This window comes from Symphalangus syndactylus, chromosome 24, assembly GCF_028878055.3.
Source record: "Symphalangus syndactylus isolate Jambi chromosome 24, NHGRI_mSymSyn1-v2.1_pri, whole genome shotgun sequence".
Taxonomy (NCBI): domain Eukaryota; kingdom Metazoa; phylum Chordata; class Mammalia; order Primates; family Hylobatidae; genus Symphalangus; species Symphalangus syndactylus.
In genome coordinates this window covers 54853566-54871617 of record NC_072446.2, presented here as the reverse complement: position 1 = coordinate 54871617, position 18052 = coordinate 54853566, and the positions used below count along the sequence as shown (strand labels likewise).

The 18052-nt window shown below is 40.7% G+C and overlaps 1 protein-coding gene across 7 annotated transcripts in view; it reads left to right on the top strand.

The window, feature by feature from the left end:
• The window catches only part of KIZ (kizuna centrosomal protein), a 121648-nt gene that overhangs the window by 71171 nt on the left and 32425 nt on the right, over positions 1-18052 (top strand). For 6 of the 7 annotated variants that reach the window (XM_055265189.2, XM_055265192.2, XM_063634050.1 and 3 more), the window contains 2 exons: positions 2448-2541; positions 17692-17857. In XM_055265189.2, the coding sequence (XP_055121164.1) occupies positions 2448-2541; positions 17692-17857 (260 nt within the window). The remainder of the gene's footprint in view (positions 1-2447; positions 2542-17691; positions 17858-18052) is intronic. The other variant, XM_055265191.2, reaches the window with a different exon arrangement.

Below are 18052 nucleotides of genomic sequence, written 5' to 3'. Positions count from 1 at the left end.
TATTGCACTCTCATATTTGTTTATCCATCCTTCCATCAGTCCTTTATTTTTATACGTTTCTAAGTAAGTTGCAGACACTAATATACATTTAACTTTTTACCTTGACATTTTTAAACATTCGAAGTCTCATATACCCACTACTCAGATCCACCAGCTGCTCACATTTCATCAGTCTTGTTTTATCTCTCTCCCTAACACTTTTTTTTCTTGAGTAGTTTAAAACAGACAACATATCATTTCACTCACAAATACTTATACCTCAATACTTATAAGGATTTAAAATACCATCATTTAACATTATCAACAAAATTCTTCAGTTTATCTAATACCTAGTCCTTGTCAGTTTGCCTTGCTTATCTGAAAAAATGTTTTTCTACATTTGTTTCGTTTGAATCAGAGTTCAAACAAGGTCCACATATTACAATTGGCTATGTCTCTGAAACCTCTTTTAATTTTGTGACATTCCCTCCGTCCTTTTTTTATACTATTGATTCGTTGGAGGAATTGGGTCACTTATCGTGGAGAATTTACATGCTGTATTTGGTTGGTATGTTTAACCAGTTCCTCTTTATTCTTTATTACCTGTAAACTGGTGGTTAGATCCAAATATGTGATTAAGTTCCTGGCCAGTTATTTTAGCAAGAAAATGTCATGGGTGGTGCTGGTACTTAAAACCGGGCAGCACATGATGTTTCGTTATGCCATGGTTCGTGATACTAAGACCGATCTGTGGGTTCAAATGTCGAAAGGCTGATGACTCCAGGACAGAAGTTTACTATTATGTAATTTTCACAAAATTACGACCATTTCCTAGATACATTCATTAATTTGGACTTACAAAATGGTGACTTTTCTAATTTGATCATTTCTTCTGCATTTATTGGAAGAACTTTTCCTTATCAGCTACTTGGTGACTCTGAAATGTATTTTTTGACCACAAAAGCAGGATAAATGCTTTATTCTATTTCTTTATTTACCAATTTGCAGAATAATGAATTGTTGCCGTACCAGCCTCCAAAGGTTTTAAAATTTATTTTTATTTTGTCTTTACTGTGGATTAAAAAAAAAATAAAATTAGCCATCTTAACCATTTTGAACTGTACAGTTCAGTAGTGTTAAATATCTTTACTTTGTTGTACAACAGATCTCTGAAACATTTTCATCTCACAAAATGGAAAATCTATACCCATTAAACAACTCCCCATTTTCCCTTCCCCCCAGGCCCCAGCACCCACCATTCAACTTCTGTCTTTATGAATTTGACTGTTCTAGGTACCTCATTTAAGTGGGATCATACAGTATTTGTCCTTTTCTGACTGGCTTATTTCACTTAGCACAATGCCCTTAAGATTCATCTGTGTTGTAGTATGTGACAGAATTTCCTTCCTTTTAAGGCTGAATCCAGCGGTTTTTATTTTTTAATTTTATTTATTTATTTATTTTTAGATCAACTCAAGGATTTTCATGTATTCCCTGTGTTTCAGTCCATTGCAGTCAGTATCCTTTTGGTGCTTAAATTGCCCCATCTTTGACAGTGGGAGCTTCCTCAAGATATCCCCTCCCGCCCTTCAGTTCTTCTGATACAACTTTGAGATCTTCCTTACTTTCTGGTACAACAAGATGTTTCAGGTTCATCTTGTGCGTTTCCTGCCCCAGACCTGAATAGGGCATTTCTTTAATGAACTTTGGTTCCTTTTAATATATAAATACCACAGCCTGAGCAGCAGTATAGGCTTATTTTTTAACTCTTTCCTAATATCTTAATTTTTAAAAAACTGTAAGTAGACCATGGTAAGAGTGTAACAAAACAACAACAACAAAACATCTGCTGTTGAGATGAAAATGCGATCTTTTTCTCTTCACTACATGTGGGAGACTGACCATCTATGCAGTGATTCAAAACCATTGTTGTGCTTTAGAATCACTCTGTGAGCCTTAAAAATCCCACTGACCAAACCAGGCATGGTGGCTCACGCCTATAATCTCAGCACTTCAGGAGGCCGAGGCAGGTGGATTATTTGAGCCCAGGAGTTTATGACCGGCCTGGGCAACATGATGAAAGCCAGTCTCATGACCCAGTCTCTAAATAAATAAATAGATTAAAATTTTAAAGTAAAATTTTTTAAAAGCCTACTGGCCAAGCCACACCCCAGACCTTTTTTCCTGGACTCTGTAGAGGTGGCCCCAGGCACCCAGATTGTGCAGAGCTCCCCAGGTTGTTCTGTGTGCAGCAAAAGTTGAGAATACTCATTTAGCAATGAAATAACCAAAGTTTTTAAAAGTTTAAAAAAAAGGATACTTGGACTCAAAACTCCCTTAGACCAGAATATGTTGAGTTCCAGACTTCTGGATAAACCATCTTCTACTAATGTAATTGAGGCCTTTAAAAATATGGGAATCTTATAATATTACAAATCTATAGTGAGTGTCCTGTTTCTGTTTTATAGACCTGGACATGCACCAGACTCAGGCGTACCGAGGGCACAGATGGGTCAGCATGTTGCCACCTTGAAAAAACATGATAATTCTGTCAAAGAAGAGGTAGGTAGCTAAACTGTCTGAAGTTTTCCCAATCACAAATGTGGACCACAGGGCAAGGTTAGTAATTTCTATTTAAAAAAAAAAAGTTTTGGCCAGGTGCCGTCTCTCACGCCTGTAATCCCAGCACTTTGGGATGCTGAGGCGGGCAGATCGCGAGGTCAAGAGATTGAGACCATTCTGGCCAACATGATGAAACCCCGCCTCTACTAAAAGTACAAAAATTAGCTGGATGTGGTGGTGTGCACCTGTAGTCCCAGCAACTTGGGAGGCTGAGGCAGGAGAATTGCTTGAACCCAGGATGCAGAGGTTGCAGTGAGCCGAGATCACACCACTGCACTCCAGCCTGGCGACAGAGCAAGACACCATCTCAAAAAAAAAAATTATTAAGATGTGCAAATTATTCATTTGAGGAAATGTTATGTATTTGAAAAAAATAACGATAAGAAAAGTAGTAAGTGAGGTTTTGTGATTGGTTGGTTTTTAACTTTCTGACCTCAGGCCTTTTGCATAATGTTTTATGTAGGAATTCGTTTTCCAAGAAATTTCGAAGCATCTTATAACACTGGTTTTTCTGTCTCCACTCCGTACTTTAGAAATACTTCATAGTCATTCATGTCAATTCAGCAAATGCCTGTCGATCTATTACGGTACACAGATATCAGCCCAGATCCGTTGGAGGGAAAGAGACAAATAAAATGTGACCCTCTCCTTCTGGGGTGTGACATCATAGGATGCATGTAATAAGAAAATGTCAAAAATGTGGGCTTTCAGGAAACAGAGCCAAGCCAAGACTCCTGGAGAAGCAAGGAAGGCAGAGGACATGATGGAGGGAGTACAGGGGCATGAGAGGTGATCTTTAAAAGACAGACTTTTGATGGTACGAGTTGGGGGAGGGGGCAGAGGCAGCAAGAAATGGCTGCTATGAGCCAAAGAGCACACTGGGAAACCCAACACATATTCAGGCAACAGAGCCATCCTGAGGCTGAAGCGTGGGCTTAAGTCTGGGGATGGTGAGAAGGAGCACAAGAAGTAGTTGCTGGCCATGGTGTGCAGCATCCGACGCCAGGCCAGGGAGAATGTGTTTAGTTTTCGTAGCTTTTGAAAAGCCTCTGGAGCTTTTTGAACAGAGCTGTGATAGGATTTCTGCAGTGCCTTAGGGAATTTGATGTTTGGTTTGGGACTGAGACATTGAAGGAAGGAGCCCTGCAGTGGTTCAGGCAAGAGGAAGGAGGGGCCTGATTGGGAGCTGGTGCCAAGAGAGAATTCGAAGATGTTAAACAGAACATGGAAACGGATGGAGTAAGTTCCCAAGGAAATCACGAGGGGAGGAACCAGAAGCCCAAGTTCGGAGCACATCCATTGGCATATTCCTTCCTCATTCCCTAGAAAAGCCACATTCAGGGAAACAGCCTTTCTTCTCCTAGGTTGAACATCTTGGGAATGTGTCTTGTTTCAAAGCATGTTTTTTCATCTTTATATATAATATAGGATTTTCTGGCTTTGATTCTTTTTAAGGTGTTTTTAAAATTATTATTATCATGCTCATAGTTCAAGGATTATATATCTGCACCTTCTGGAGTCAAGCCTTGCCTCTGACTTGAAGTCACAGGCCCAAGTGGCTGTGCCATCCAGAGCCTCTGGCATTGCCCCTCCAGCCTTCCAGAGCACCTTTAGTCCTCCTCAGACCCCTCTTTCCTTGCCGCTCTAATTAAGAGAGTAGCAGGACTTTTTTTTTTTATAGCATTTCAAACGTACATATATTCAGTGATAGGACGGACCCACTGATCCCATGCCCACAACCCAAATTCACATGTGTTGTTACCATTGCACCGTATTTGTTTCAGACCCCCTCCTCCTCATCTTCCTTCTTTCTCCCATCTTCGTACCCCCCTCCCTTCCCCTCCTTCTTTCCTCCCCCCACTTCACCCACCTTCTCTCTCTTCTGCTCTTTCTGTCTTCTCCCTCTTCTCCTCAAACTTCCTTCCCTCCCCCTTTCCCTTAGGGGGAAGAAATAAATTATTACAAACATAGATACAGCCCCGTATATGCCTCTCACAGATTTCATGCCCCTTTTCAAAGATAACCTAGATCCATTCCTTCTTTGCTGATGAACGTAGATCTTTTTTGTTTGTTTGTTTTTTCGAGATGGAGTCTCGTTCTGTTGCCCAGGCTGGAGTGCAGTGGTGCAATCTCGGCTCACTGCAACCGAGGCTCACTGCCTCCTGGGTTCAAGTGATTCTCCTGCCTCAGCCTCCCAAGTAGCTGGGACTACAGGCATGTGCCACCGTGCCCGGCTGATTTTTTTGTATTTTTAGTAGAGACAGGGTTTCACGGTGTTGGCCAGGCTGGTCTCGAACTCCTGACCTCGGGTGATCCGCCCCCCCATCAGCCTCCCAAAGTGCTGGGATTGCAGATGTGAGCCACCACACCCAGCCGATGAACATAGATCTTGAGAAAGATACTGTTTGGGTTTTATTGTCCCTTTGAGTTAGCACTGTCTTGTAACAACATTATTTCCCATGCTTGTTCACTGCAAGTACATCACATCTCAGGCATTTTAAGGGTGAAATAAGTGTTGATCGACTGTCCTTTGCTATCTAATATTTTTTTAATGATATTGTTTATATTAGAAAACATGGTCCAAGTCCCAAACAACCAATCTACTCAATTTTTCCAGTAATGGGAGGGGGTGCTGTCCAACTAATATCTAGTGAATCAAATTACATTCTGCTTCCCCTAATAGATCTTTGTTCCTTTTTAAATCATTCTGATCTCATTTTAGTGATAATCGTAAAAATTACCAATAGATTAATGGCAAAATCTATCCTTAAAAATGGAAGTAGGCCAGACGCGGTGGCTCACGCCTGTAATCCCAGCACTTTGGGAGGCCGAGGCGGGCAGATCACAAGGTCAGGAGATCGAGACTATCTTCGCTAACACGGTGAAACCCCATCTCTACCAAAAATACAAAAAATTAGCCAGGTGTGGTGGCGGATGCCTGTAGTCCCAGCTACTTGGGAGGCTGAGGCAGGAGAATGGCCTGAACCCGGGAGGCGGAGCTTGCAGTGAGCCGAGATTGTGCCACTGCACTCCAGCCTGGGTGACAGAGTGAGACTCCATCTCAAAAAAAAAAAAAAAGGAAGTAAACAGGTAATTTCTCATCCAGTTAGGTTGTGACTGAAGAAATGCACAGCCCCAAAGAACAATATTACCAAAATGATGCAGGCAGGGCAAGCCTTGTGAACTGAAGGACAAAATGCTTTTGTGAGTCCTAGAACTGTTTTGGTTTACATGTCATCCTTTTCCGATTAGTAAAATAAAGTGTCTTTCAGTTGTTTCTGTGTATTGAAACCATTTACACATTTAGTAAATACTACGGGTTAAATCTTTCTCTTTAGATAAAATCTTAAAAGTAAGTGATTTTCAAAATTTAGAAAAGCTCTACTAGAAACTACTTGGTTAAGAGTCTAATGAAGCTCAGAAATATTTACTTTGATCTCTTGGGTAAATGGCTAATTAAAAAGCCGCATGTAAATGATGTTTACCTGTGGGTCCCTGTGCTGTCAGCCCGAGTCAATCCCTTCTCTTGAGTAAATACATCATCAAAGCCACAGAAACTCAGATTACGTTCCCTGGAGACCAGATAAGGTCTGCAGTGCCCACATAACCTATTAGGCAATTACATAATTGAGCTGCCTGCTTTTAAATCAGAAAAATTTGTAATTACTTTTTGTGGAAAAAAAAATGAGTTGGGTGCTTCATTAAAATACAAGATGCCTTAATATTACTTTTCTCCCAAGTGATATCTGTTTCTGCCCTGGAGAACTTTTGTCACAGCCGAGCAATTTGCTGGTGATACTCATAGAGTAGATCGGGTCCTGCCCCCACTATACACACAGACCAGTTTTATTCACCAGGAAGATGCTTTCCCCAAATGCTGGACTGTTTTCTTGTTCTTATCTCCTGAATGCTCATTTGCTGGGTCATATGAATATCTTCCCATTTAAAAAAAAATTGCTACACAGGTAAAATCCCTTCATTCCCTTTAACGTAGAACTTAAGTGTTGATGCTTGCATTTCTCTTTAAACACCAAGAAATTACTTCAGTGTCCAAGAGGAATATTCTTGAACCCTGAGGAAGAGTCAGTTAAATCTGCATATTAAGGGAAAATATCATCTGCTGTCCACATCCATTATTTTTAATTATCTTGCTTTTCTGTGTCTGTATTAGTAGCACTGGTTTGCATATAGAAGGGAATTTAATTTTATCAGATGCATTTACATTCATTTTCTCTTTGTATTGGCACCACTGATAGCAGAAATTGAATTTCTTTAGAGCTAGCATATATTTTCTTTTAAAAACAAGCATTAAAAATCTTGAAATAGTAAGATAAACAAAAAGAAAACTGGCCATTATCTTACTATTCTACTATTTATATATAACCGTGTTAACATTATGGTGTATGTTTTTTAAATACTTAATATATTGATATGGGAGGCCGAGGTTGGTGGATCACCTGAGGTCAGTAGTTCAAGACCAGTCTGGCCAATGTGGTAAAACCCCGTCTTTACTAAAAATAGAAAAACTAGCCAGGTGTAATGGCACACACCTGTAATCCCAGCTACTTGGGAGGCTTAGGCAAAAGAATTGCTTGAACCTGGGAGGCAGAGGGTGCAGTGAGCTGAGATCGTGCCACTGCACTCCAGCCTGGGTGACAGAGCGAGACTCTGTCTTTAATAATAATAATAATAATAATTAATATATTGAAAAACATAGGTTGCATTATTTGTATACATAAATACATAACCTTGTTTTTTTTACCCCCATTTGCTGCAAAGTGAACTCTTTCATACCATTACATGTTCTATTTACATCATTTCAAATGGCTTTACAGAGGTCCCCTGTCCACTGTCACTTCAGTCATTTACTGTTGTTCAACATTTGTTTCTAATTTTTCCTCCAGTAAAAAAGTTCCAAAGAATATCTGTGCAATTCAGATTTTACAAATATCTATAATATTTTCTTAGAATGAATTCCTAGATGTAGAATTACTAGGTCAAAAGGTGGGTATATCTTTCAGGCTTTTGCTATGCATGGCCAGATCTCACTCTGGAAGGGTCATCAGAGTTACCAGTAATGGATGAAAATAATATTTCTCTGAGTTCTTTATGAAACTAGATACTATCAACTTTTTTTATTAGGGGCACCAATTTGAGAGATGAAAATGACATCCAATTTTTTTTTGTTTCATTTAACCTTTTTATTACAATTGAGGTCAAACTTTTCTCTACCTATTTATTAGCTATTTGTATTTCTTTTTTCATAATCTGCCAGCTCATGTTCTTTGCCCATTTTTCTATTAGGTTAGTAATATTTTTTCTTATTGACTTGCAAAAACTTTTTAAATATAAATTTGGACATTTTGTTGCAATCTTTTTAGCAGTTTAATTTTTGTCTTTTAATTTTCTTAATGGTGTTTTGGATACAATGTCTTTTCTATTAATATCTTACATCTGTCTGTTTATACATTTGAATATCACAACCGTAAGTTTTTGGATATAATTTAAGAGTCAGCCTAGATGATTCTTGGGGTTCTAGATAGAGCAAGATTAATATTTAAACTGAACATGGAGGAAAATTCTAGTAGAACTGGGCTAATAATTAAAGGAATAGTACTGTAGGTGTAATTCATAGAACGATTTATCTGCCATAATGTCTGAAATATGGAGGTGTCAACATCAGTCATTCCACAAATAGTTTGTGCCCTGGTGTTTAATTTCCAAGCCCTTTCTCCTGGCTCCTGGGAAGGCTGAAAAGTGAGGGGGTGGTTTATTGGTACTGACTTAGCCTTCAGACAGCTGAGACCAACGGAACAATCTCTAGTTTTCTCTTCTGGGCTCCAAAAAGAGAGCCTTTATTAATAACAGGTAAGTTGAAACCCATGCATAGTTCATTCATAAGCACTGTCAGAAAGCCTGTGGTAAAATTGTTATCTAATGACATTTTTTTTCAGAGAATTAGCTCCAATTTGCAGAACCCATTTAGTCCCAGCATGAGATGTAATAAAGCAACCTGTTAACTGTTCTCTGAGCTTCTCTCTGTGTTAGTGTCATCAGTCTCAGACTGCAAACTCCTTCAGATTGGAGGTTTCCTTAGAAATACACTTTTCTGGAACATCTGCAAACAGTACATCTTGAGAATGTATTACAGATGTTTTCCTGACTGCAGAAGTTGTTTTTGCCAGGCACGGTGGCTCATGCCTATAATCCCAGCACTTTGGGAGGCCAAGGAACGCAGATCACCTGAGGACAGGAGTTCAAGACCAGCCTGGCCAACATGGTGAAACCCGTCTCTACTAAAAATACAAAAATTAGGCCGGGGTGGTGACACACACCTGTAATCCCAGCTACTTGGGAGGCTGAGGCATGAGAATCACTTGGACCTGGGAGGTGGAGGTTGCAGTGAGCCAAGATCCCGCCACTGCACTCCAGCCTGGGCAAGAGAGTGAGACTCTGTCTCAAAAAGAAGTTGTTTTTGACTAGAAATCTATGACCTATTCTTGTCTATCCTTGTCTGAGGCTAACTTTTGTCTTCATCCCTGCTTATCATCTTTGAGAAATTATCTGTGGAATTATCTTTAAAGATAAGTTCTTTTTTTTTTGTTTGTTTGTTTGTTTTTTTTGTTGTTGTTTTTTTATTATACTTTAGGATTTTAGGGTACATGTGCACAATGTGCAGGTTTGTTACATATGTATCCATGTGCCATGTTGATTTCCTGCACCCATTAACTCGTCATTTAGCATTAGGTGTATCTCCTAATGCTGTCCCTCCCCCCCTCCCCCCACCTCACAACAGTCCTCGGAGCGTGATGTTCCCCTTCCTGTGTCCATGAGTTCTCATTGTTCAGTTCCCACCTATGAGTGAGAACATGCGGTGTTTGGTTTTTTGTCCTTGCGATAGTTTACTGAGAATGATGGTTTCCAGTTTCATCCATGTCCCTACAAAGGACACAAACTCATCATTTTTTATGGCTGCATAGTATTCCATGGTGTATATGTGCCACATTTTCTTAATCCAGTCTATCGTTGTTGGACATTTGGGTTGGTTCCAACTCTTTGCTATTGTGAATAGTGCCGCAATAAACATACGTGTGCATGTGTCTTTATAGCAGCATGATTTATAGTCCTTTGGGTATATACCCAGTAATGGGATGGCTGGGTCAAATGGTATTTCTAGTTCTAGATCCCTGAGGAATCGCCACACTGACTTCCACAATGGTTGAAGTAGTTTGCAGTCCCACCAACAGTGTAAAAGTGTTCCTTTTTCTCCACATCCTCTCCAGCACCTGTTGTTTCCTGCTTTTTTAATGATGGCCATTCTAACTGGTGTGAGATGGTATCTCACTGTGGTTTTGATTTGCATTTCTCTGATGGCCAGTGATGATGAGCATTTCTTCATGTGTTTTTTGGCTGCATAAATGTCTTCTTTTGAGAAGTGTCTGTTCATGTCCTCTGCCCACTTTTTGATGGGGTTGTTTGTTTTTTTTCTTGTAAATTTGTTTGAGTTCATTGTAGATTCTGGATATTAGCCCTTTGTCAGATGAGTCGGTTGCAAAAATTTTCTCCCATCGTGTAGGTTGCCTGTTCACTCTGATGATAGTTTCTTTTGCTGTGCAGAAGCTCTTTAGTTTAATGAGATCCCATTTGTCGATTTTGGCTTTTGTTGCCATTGCTTTTGGTGTTTTAGACATGAAGTCCTTGCCCACGCCTATGTCCTGAATGGTATTGCCTAGGTTTTCTTGTAGGATTTTAATGGTTTTAGGTCTAACATATAAGTCTTTAATCCATCTTGAATTAATTTTTGTATAAGGTGTAAGGAAGGGATCCAGTTGCAGCTTTCTACATATGGCTAGCCAGTTTTCCCAGCACCATTTATTAAATAGGGAATCCTTTCCCCATTTCTTGTTTTTGTCAGGTTTGTCAAAGATCAGATAGTTGTAGCTATGCGGCATCATTTCTGAGGGCTCTGTTCTGTTCCATTGATCTATGTCTCTGTTGTGGTACCAGTACCATGCTGTTTTGGTTACTGTAGCCTTGTAGTACAGTTTAAAGTCAGGTAGCGTGATGCCTCCAGCTTTGTTCTTTTGGCTTAGGATTGACTTGGTGATGCGGGCTCTTTTTTGGTTCCATATGAACTTTAAAGTAGTTTTTTCCAATTCTGTGAAGAAAGTCATTGGTAGCTTGATGGGGATGGCATTGAATCTATAAATTACCTTGGGCAGTATGGCCATTTTCACGATATTGATTCTTCCAACCCATGAGCATGGAATGTTCTTCCATTTGTTTGTATCCTCTTTTATTTCATTGAGCAGTGGTTTGTAGTTCTCCTTGAAGAGGTCCTTCACATCCCTTGTAAGTTGGATTCCTAGGTATTTGATTCTCTTTGAAGCAATTGTGAATGGGAGTTCACTCATGATTTGGCTCTCTGTTTGTCTGTTATTGGTGTACAAGAATGCTTGTGATTTTTGTACATTAATTTTGTATCCTGAGACTTTGCTGAAGTTGCTAATCAGCTTAAGGAGATTTTGGGCTGAGACAATGGGGTTTTCTAGATATACAATCATGTCATCTGCAAACAGGGACAATTTGACTTCCTCTTTTCCTAATTGAATACCCTTTATTTCCTTCTCCTGCCTGATTGCTCTGGCCAGAACTTCCAGCACTATGTTGAATAGTAGCGGTGAGAGAGGGCATCCCTGTCTTGTGCCAGTTTTCAGAGGGAATGCTTCCAGTTTTTGCCCATTCAGTATGATATTGGCTGTGGGTTTGTTGTAGATAGCTCTTATTATTTTGAGATACGTCCCATCAATACCTAATTTATTGAGAGTTTTTAGCATGAAGTGTTGTTGAATTTTGTCAAAGGCCTTTTCTGCATCTATTGAGATAATCATGTGGTTTTTGTCTTTGGTTCTGTTTATATGCTGGATTACATTTATTGATTTGCGTATGTTGAACCAGCCTTGCATCCCAGGGATGAAGCCCACTTGATCATGGTGGATAAGCTTTTTGATGTGCTGCTGGATTCGGTTTGCCAGTATTTTATTGAGGATTTTTGCATCAATGTTCATCAAGGATATTGGTCTGAAATTCTCTTTTTTGGTTATGTCTCTGCCAGGTTTTGGTATCAGGACGATGCTGGCTTCGTAAAATGTGTTAGGGAGGATTCCCTCTTTTTCTATCGATTGGAATAGTTTCAGAAGGAATGGTACCAGTTCCTCCTTGTACCTCTGGTAGAATTCAGCTGTGAATCCATCAGGTCCTGGACTCTTTTTGGTTGGTAAGCTATTGATTATTGCCACAATTTCAGAGTCTGTTATTGGTCTATTCAGAGATTCAACTTCTTCCTGGTTTAGTCTTGGGAGGGTGTATTTGTCCAGGAATGTATCCATTTCTTCTAGATTTTCTAATTTATTTGCATAGAGGTGTTTGTAGTATTCTCTGATGGTAGATTGTATTTCTGTGGGATCGGTGGTGATATCCCCTTTTTCGTTTTTTATTGCATCTATTTGATTCTTCTCTCTTTTCTTCTTTATTAGTCTTGCTAGCGGTCCATCAATTTTGTTGATCTTTTCAAGAAACCAGCTCCTGGATTCATTAATTTTTTGAACGGTTTTTTGTGTCTCTATTTCCTTCAGTTCTGCTCTGATTTTAGTTATTTCTAGCCTTCTGCTAGCTTTTGAATGTGTTTGCTCTTGCTTTTCTAGTTCTTTTAATTGTGATGTTAGGGTGTCAATTTTGGATCTTTCCTGCTTTCTCTTGTGGGCATTTAGTGCTATAAATTTCCCTCTACACACTGCTTTGAACGTGTCCCAGAGATTCTGGTATGTTGTGTCTTTGTTCTCGTTGGTTTCAAAGAACATCTTTATTTCTGCCTTCATTTCATTATGTACCCAATAGTCATTCAGGAGCAGGTTGTTCAGTTTCCATGTAGTTGAGCGGTTTTGACTGAGTTTCTTAATCCTGAGTTCTAGTTTGATTGCACTGTGGTCTGAGAGACAGTTTGTTATAATCTCTGTTCTTTTACATTTGCTGAGAAGAGCTTTACTTCCAACTATGTGGTCAATTTTGGAATAGGTGTGGTGTGGTGCTGAAAAAAATGTATATTCTGTTGATTTGGGGTGGAGAGTTCTGTAGATGTCTATTAGGTCCACTTTATGTAGAGCTGAGTTCAATTCCTGGATATCCTTGTTAACTTTCTGTCTCGTTGATCTGTCTAATGCTGACAGTGGGGTGTTAAAATCTCCCATTATTATTGTGTGGGAGTTTAAGTCCCTTTGTAGGTCACTGAGGACTTGCTTTATGAATCTGGGTGCTCCTGTGTTGGGTGCATATATATTTAGGATAGTTAGCTCTTCTTGTTGAATTGATCCCTTTACCATTATGTAATGGCCTTCTTTGTCTCTTTTGATCTTTGTTGGTTTAAAGTCTATTTTATCAGAGACTAGGATTGCAACCCCTGCCTTTTTTTGTTTTCCAGTTGCTTGATAGATCTTCCTCCATCCCTTTATTTTGAGTCTATGTGTGTCTCTGCACGTGAGATGGGTTTCCTGAATACAGCACACTGATGGGTCCTGACTCCTTATCCAGTTTGCCAGTCTGTGTCTTTTGATTGGAGCATTTAGCCCATTTACATTTAACGTGAATATTGTTATGTGTGAATCTGATCCTGTCATTATGATGTTAGTTGGTTATTTTGCTCGTTAGTTGCTATAGTTTCTTCCTAGCCTCGATGGTCTTTACAATTTGGCATGTTTTTGCAGGGGCTGGTACTGGTTGTTCCTTTCCATGTTTAGTGCTTCCTTCAGGAGCTCTTTTAGGGCAGGCCTGGTGGTGACAAAATCACTCAGCGTTTGCTTGTCTGTAAAGTATTTTATTTCTCCTTCACTTATGAAGCTTAGTTTGGCGGGATAGGAAATTCTGGGTTGAAAATTCTTTTCTTTAAGAATGTTGAATATCGGTCCCCACTCTCTTCTGGCTTGTAGAGTTTCTGCTGAGAGATCAGCTGTTAGTCTGATGGGCTTCCCTTTGTGGGTAACCCGACCTTTCTCTCTGGCTGCCCTTAACATTTTTTCCTTCATTTCAACTTTGGTGAATCTGACAATTATGTGTCTTGGAGTTGCCCTTCTCGAGGAGTATCTTTGTGGCGTTCTCTGTATTTCCTGAATCTGAATGCTGGCCTGCCTTGCTAGATTGGGGAAGTTCTCCTGGATAATATCTTGCAGAGTGTTTTCCAACTTGGTTCCATTCTCCCCATCATTTTCAGGTACACCAATCAGACATAGGTTTGGTCTTTTCACATAGTCCCAAATTTCTTGGAGGCTTTGTTCATTTCTTTTTATTCTTTTTTCTCTAAACTTCCCTTCTCTCTTCATTTCATTCATTTCATCTTCTATCAGCGATACCCTTTCTTCCAGTTGATCGCATCTGCTACTGAGGCTTCTGCACTCTTCGCGTAGTTCTCGAAACTTGGCTTTCAGCTCCATCATCTCCTTTAAGCCCTTCTCTCCATTGGTTATTCTAGTTATCCATTCTTCTAATTTTTTTTCAAAGTTTTTAACTTCTTTGCTATTGTTTTGAATTTCCTCTCGTAGCTCAGAGTAGTTTGATCGTCTGAAGCCTTCTTCTCTCAACTCATCAAAGTCATCCTCCATCCAGCTTTGTTCCATTGCTGGTGAGGAACTGCGTTCCTTTGGAGGAGGAGAGGTGCTCTGTTTTTTAGAGTTTCCAGTTTTTTTGGTCTGTTTTTTCCCCATCTTTGTGGTTTTGTCTACTTTTTGTCTTCGATGATGATGATGTACAGATGGGTTTTTGGTGTGGATGTCCTTTCTGTTTGTTAATTTTCCTTCTACCAGACAAGACCCTCAGCTGCAGGTCTGTTGGAGTTTACTAGAGGTCCACTCCAGACCCTGTTTGGCTGGGTGTCAGCACCGGTGGCTGCAGAACAGCGGATTTTCGTGAGACCACAAATTCAGCTGTCTGATAGTTCCTCTGAAAGTTTTGTCTCAGAGGAGTACCCGGTTGAATGAGGTATCAGTCTGTCCCTACTGGGGGGGTGCCTCCCAGTTAGGCTGCTCAGGGGTGAGGGACCCACTTTAGGAGGCAGTCTGTCCGTTCTCAGATCTCCAGCTGCGTGCTGGGAGAACCACTACTCTCTTCAAAGCTGTCAGTCAGACAGGGACATTTAAGGCTGTGGAGGTTCTCGCTGAGTTTTTGGTTGTCTGTGCCCTGCCCCCAGAGGTGGAGCCTACAGAGGCAGGCAGGCCTCCTTGAGCTGTGGTGGGCTCCACCCAGTTCGAGCTTCCTGGCTGCTTTGTTTACCTAAGCAAGCCTGGGCAATGGCAGGCGCCCCTCCCCCAGCCTCGTTGCCGCCTTGCAGCTTGATCTCAGACTGCTGTGCTAGCAATCAGCAAGACTCTGTGGGCATAGGACCCTCCGAGCCAGGTGCGGGACACAATCTCCCAGTGTGCCTTTTTCCAGGCCCGTTGGAAAAGCGCAGTATTAAGACGGGACTGACCCGATATTCCAGGTGCCGTCTGTTTCCCCTTTCTTTGACTAGGAAAGGGAACTCCCTGACCCCTTGCGCTTCCCGGGTGAGGCAATGCCTCGCCCTGCTTCGGCTTGCGCACAGTGCGCTTCACCGACTGTCCTGAACCCACTGTTAGGCACTCCCTAGTGAGATGAAACCGGTACCTCAAGCAGAAATGCAGAAATCACCCCTCTTCTGTGTCGCTGGGGCTGGGAGCTGGAGACCAGAGCTGTTCCTATTCGGCCATCTTGGCTCCACCCCCAGATAAGTTCTTTTATAAACATTTATATCAAAAAAGTAACAAATCCTGGAGATAAGTATTGAGTAGTGAAGATAAATGGGATAAAGTACAGATAGTTCCTGACTTCCAATGGTTCAACTTACGATTTTTTGATTTTACAGTGGTGTGAAAGTGTTAGGCATTCAGTGGAAACCATACTGCAAATAGTACAGTATCCAATAAATTACATGTGAAAATCAACATTTTATTATAAAATAGGCTTTGTGTTAAATGATTTTACCCATCTGTAGGCTTACATTAGTAAGTGTTCTGAGCAGTTTAAGGTAGGCAAAGCTAAACTATGATGTTCAGTAGGTTAGGTGTGTTAAATACATTTCTGACTTACAGTTTTTTCAACTTGTGGGTTTATTGGATGTAACTCCTTCATAAACTCAAGGAGCATCTGGGTACAAAGTAAATTAAACTAGCAGTGCAGTATGCCCACCACATTATTTACCTCACCGTGGAAAAGAGAGCTCAGCGCAGAACTGTTGGCAATGGCAGTATTCTTGTCAAGCATACGAGGACTCATTAGAAAGGTGTTTGTAGTAGATTCCAGAAGCAGGTGCAGTGCAGTGGTCTGTGTAGACAGTTGGGATGGGGGCAGTGACGGGAACCAGCCTTGGCCTGGCCTTCAAGGGCAGGACCCTATGCCTTCCCCTAGACTGCAGAAATGGGAATACTGAGCAAGTCATCCCAACAGTGTTATCACAGTGGAGTGAAATCCAGGGACTAGTTTCTAGAAATAGAGGAAAAGCCCATGGTCACTATAACTGCGCCACAGAAAGGTCCTGGATGCAAGGCTAACTTGACACCAAGTTCTTTGGCCAAGGGGACTAGAACTCCTTAAATCCCCCTAATCAGCTACTCCAGCTCCTCGGGTAGACCATGGGTCCAGGAGGTCAGCCAGTACTAGGGAGGGAAGAAGGCAAGAACTCTGCAAGGACGTCAGGACTAAAGGCAGTTGCCTTGAAGTGTCTGAAATGCCAAACATGCAAGACCAGACCTTCCGTCCAGACCTTCCGTCCGGGCCTTCCTCCCGGACCTTCTATGCTCTGCTTTAGTGACTCTCCCTGTCGGAGTGTCTTCACCTTGTTTCATGTTAATCACAAGGAAGGTTATTTTTTCCACCTTGTTCACTGGATTGTTAACACTTCACTCTTGGCTAATGATGACCTATGAACATTTGTCCACTTCTGCTCTTCATATTAATTTTAAACTCTCATGTGCATTTCCCACAATTGGGTTGGACACTACCCAGTATTTACTGTCATTGTCAGCTACCTGTGGGTCACCACCACCACCGAGGTTTCCTCTCCAGCTACCTAAGGAAATCGCCACCTGTCAGTAGGAAATGAGAGAAACATACACTCTGGCAGTGGGATAATGTGACCAGTGGTTATCTACTAAAAGTTTAACTCTTATTACCAGCATATTTGTATTTCTTAGGGGAAAGTACTGACCTGAAAATCAAGAGACATGGCTACTAACCCAGGTCGTGTGAATTGCCCCTTTTTCTCCACCTCTAAGGTTGGCTCTGATAAAAACCTGTGTCCTCCTCCTTGCTCAGGACACATGAGGCGTGTAAGTAAGACAATGCCTTTGAAAAAAGATAGACAGTGTGGTGGGTGAGTTTCCCCAGATCCCCAGACGACTTACAGGCAAAGTGCAGACCATCTTAGTACCTGATTGAAGATTGGGATTGAAGATTGGGATTTAGAATAAGGGCAGTTATCTTTCTTCTTAGTGCCACAAATTTTTCTGCAATCTTCCTGTTTAGGGGAAGTTCGTGGGTCATTTTTAGGAGGATGGGGATATGGCAAGGTCACATCTTTCCAGATCTTTATCTCAGTTCAAAGTAATTCTGTCTGACATGCCTAGAAAATAGGATTCATGTAATGAAGGAATAAATTTTTCCTTCAGAAAGCTCTGAGGCTCTGCCTTTTGTATATATCGAAGGGAGGATAAACCTGCCCAGATTAACAGAGGTGGTCACGTTTCATATACATACTTAACAAGCAGAAGAACATTTCTGCATTACATAAGATTCAGCCCTCAAAAAGTATATTATTGTGAGGGTAACTTGTAAAGAATTAGATTATAGTAGAAAATAACCAGGTGTTATTTTATCTTGACATTTTAATTTCATTTAAATGTAGGAAACAAATTAAATCCTAAGTAAAGCTTAACTTAAAATTATATTTGAAGGCTATGTCTTTGAGACCAAGAGGAATGTGGCTACAGTTTGTTTTTATTTCTTTGTGCTTTTTTTGAAACACTGTAGGCAACAGCATTATTGAGAAAAGCCCTTACGGTAGAGTGTGGCCATAGGTCAGCTATTCACAGAAGTGAATCATCTTGCAGCTTGCCATCTATTCTGAATGACAATAGTGGAATAAAGGAAGCCAAACCTGCTGTATGGCTCAACAGTGTTCCTACAAGGGAACAAGGTAACTGTTGTTAAAGTGTGTGTCCACAGCAAAAAGGCATTCAGGGTCATCATCATCTTTCTCAAGGTATACCTATAGAATATCACTGACTAGTGAATACCTCTGATTTTAATATGCATAATATAGTATTTGTTTTATACCACCTTCCAGTAAATATATATGTTCTCCTTTAGTCTAACAGGAATGGGAAATCTA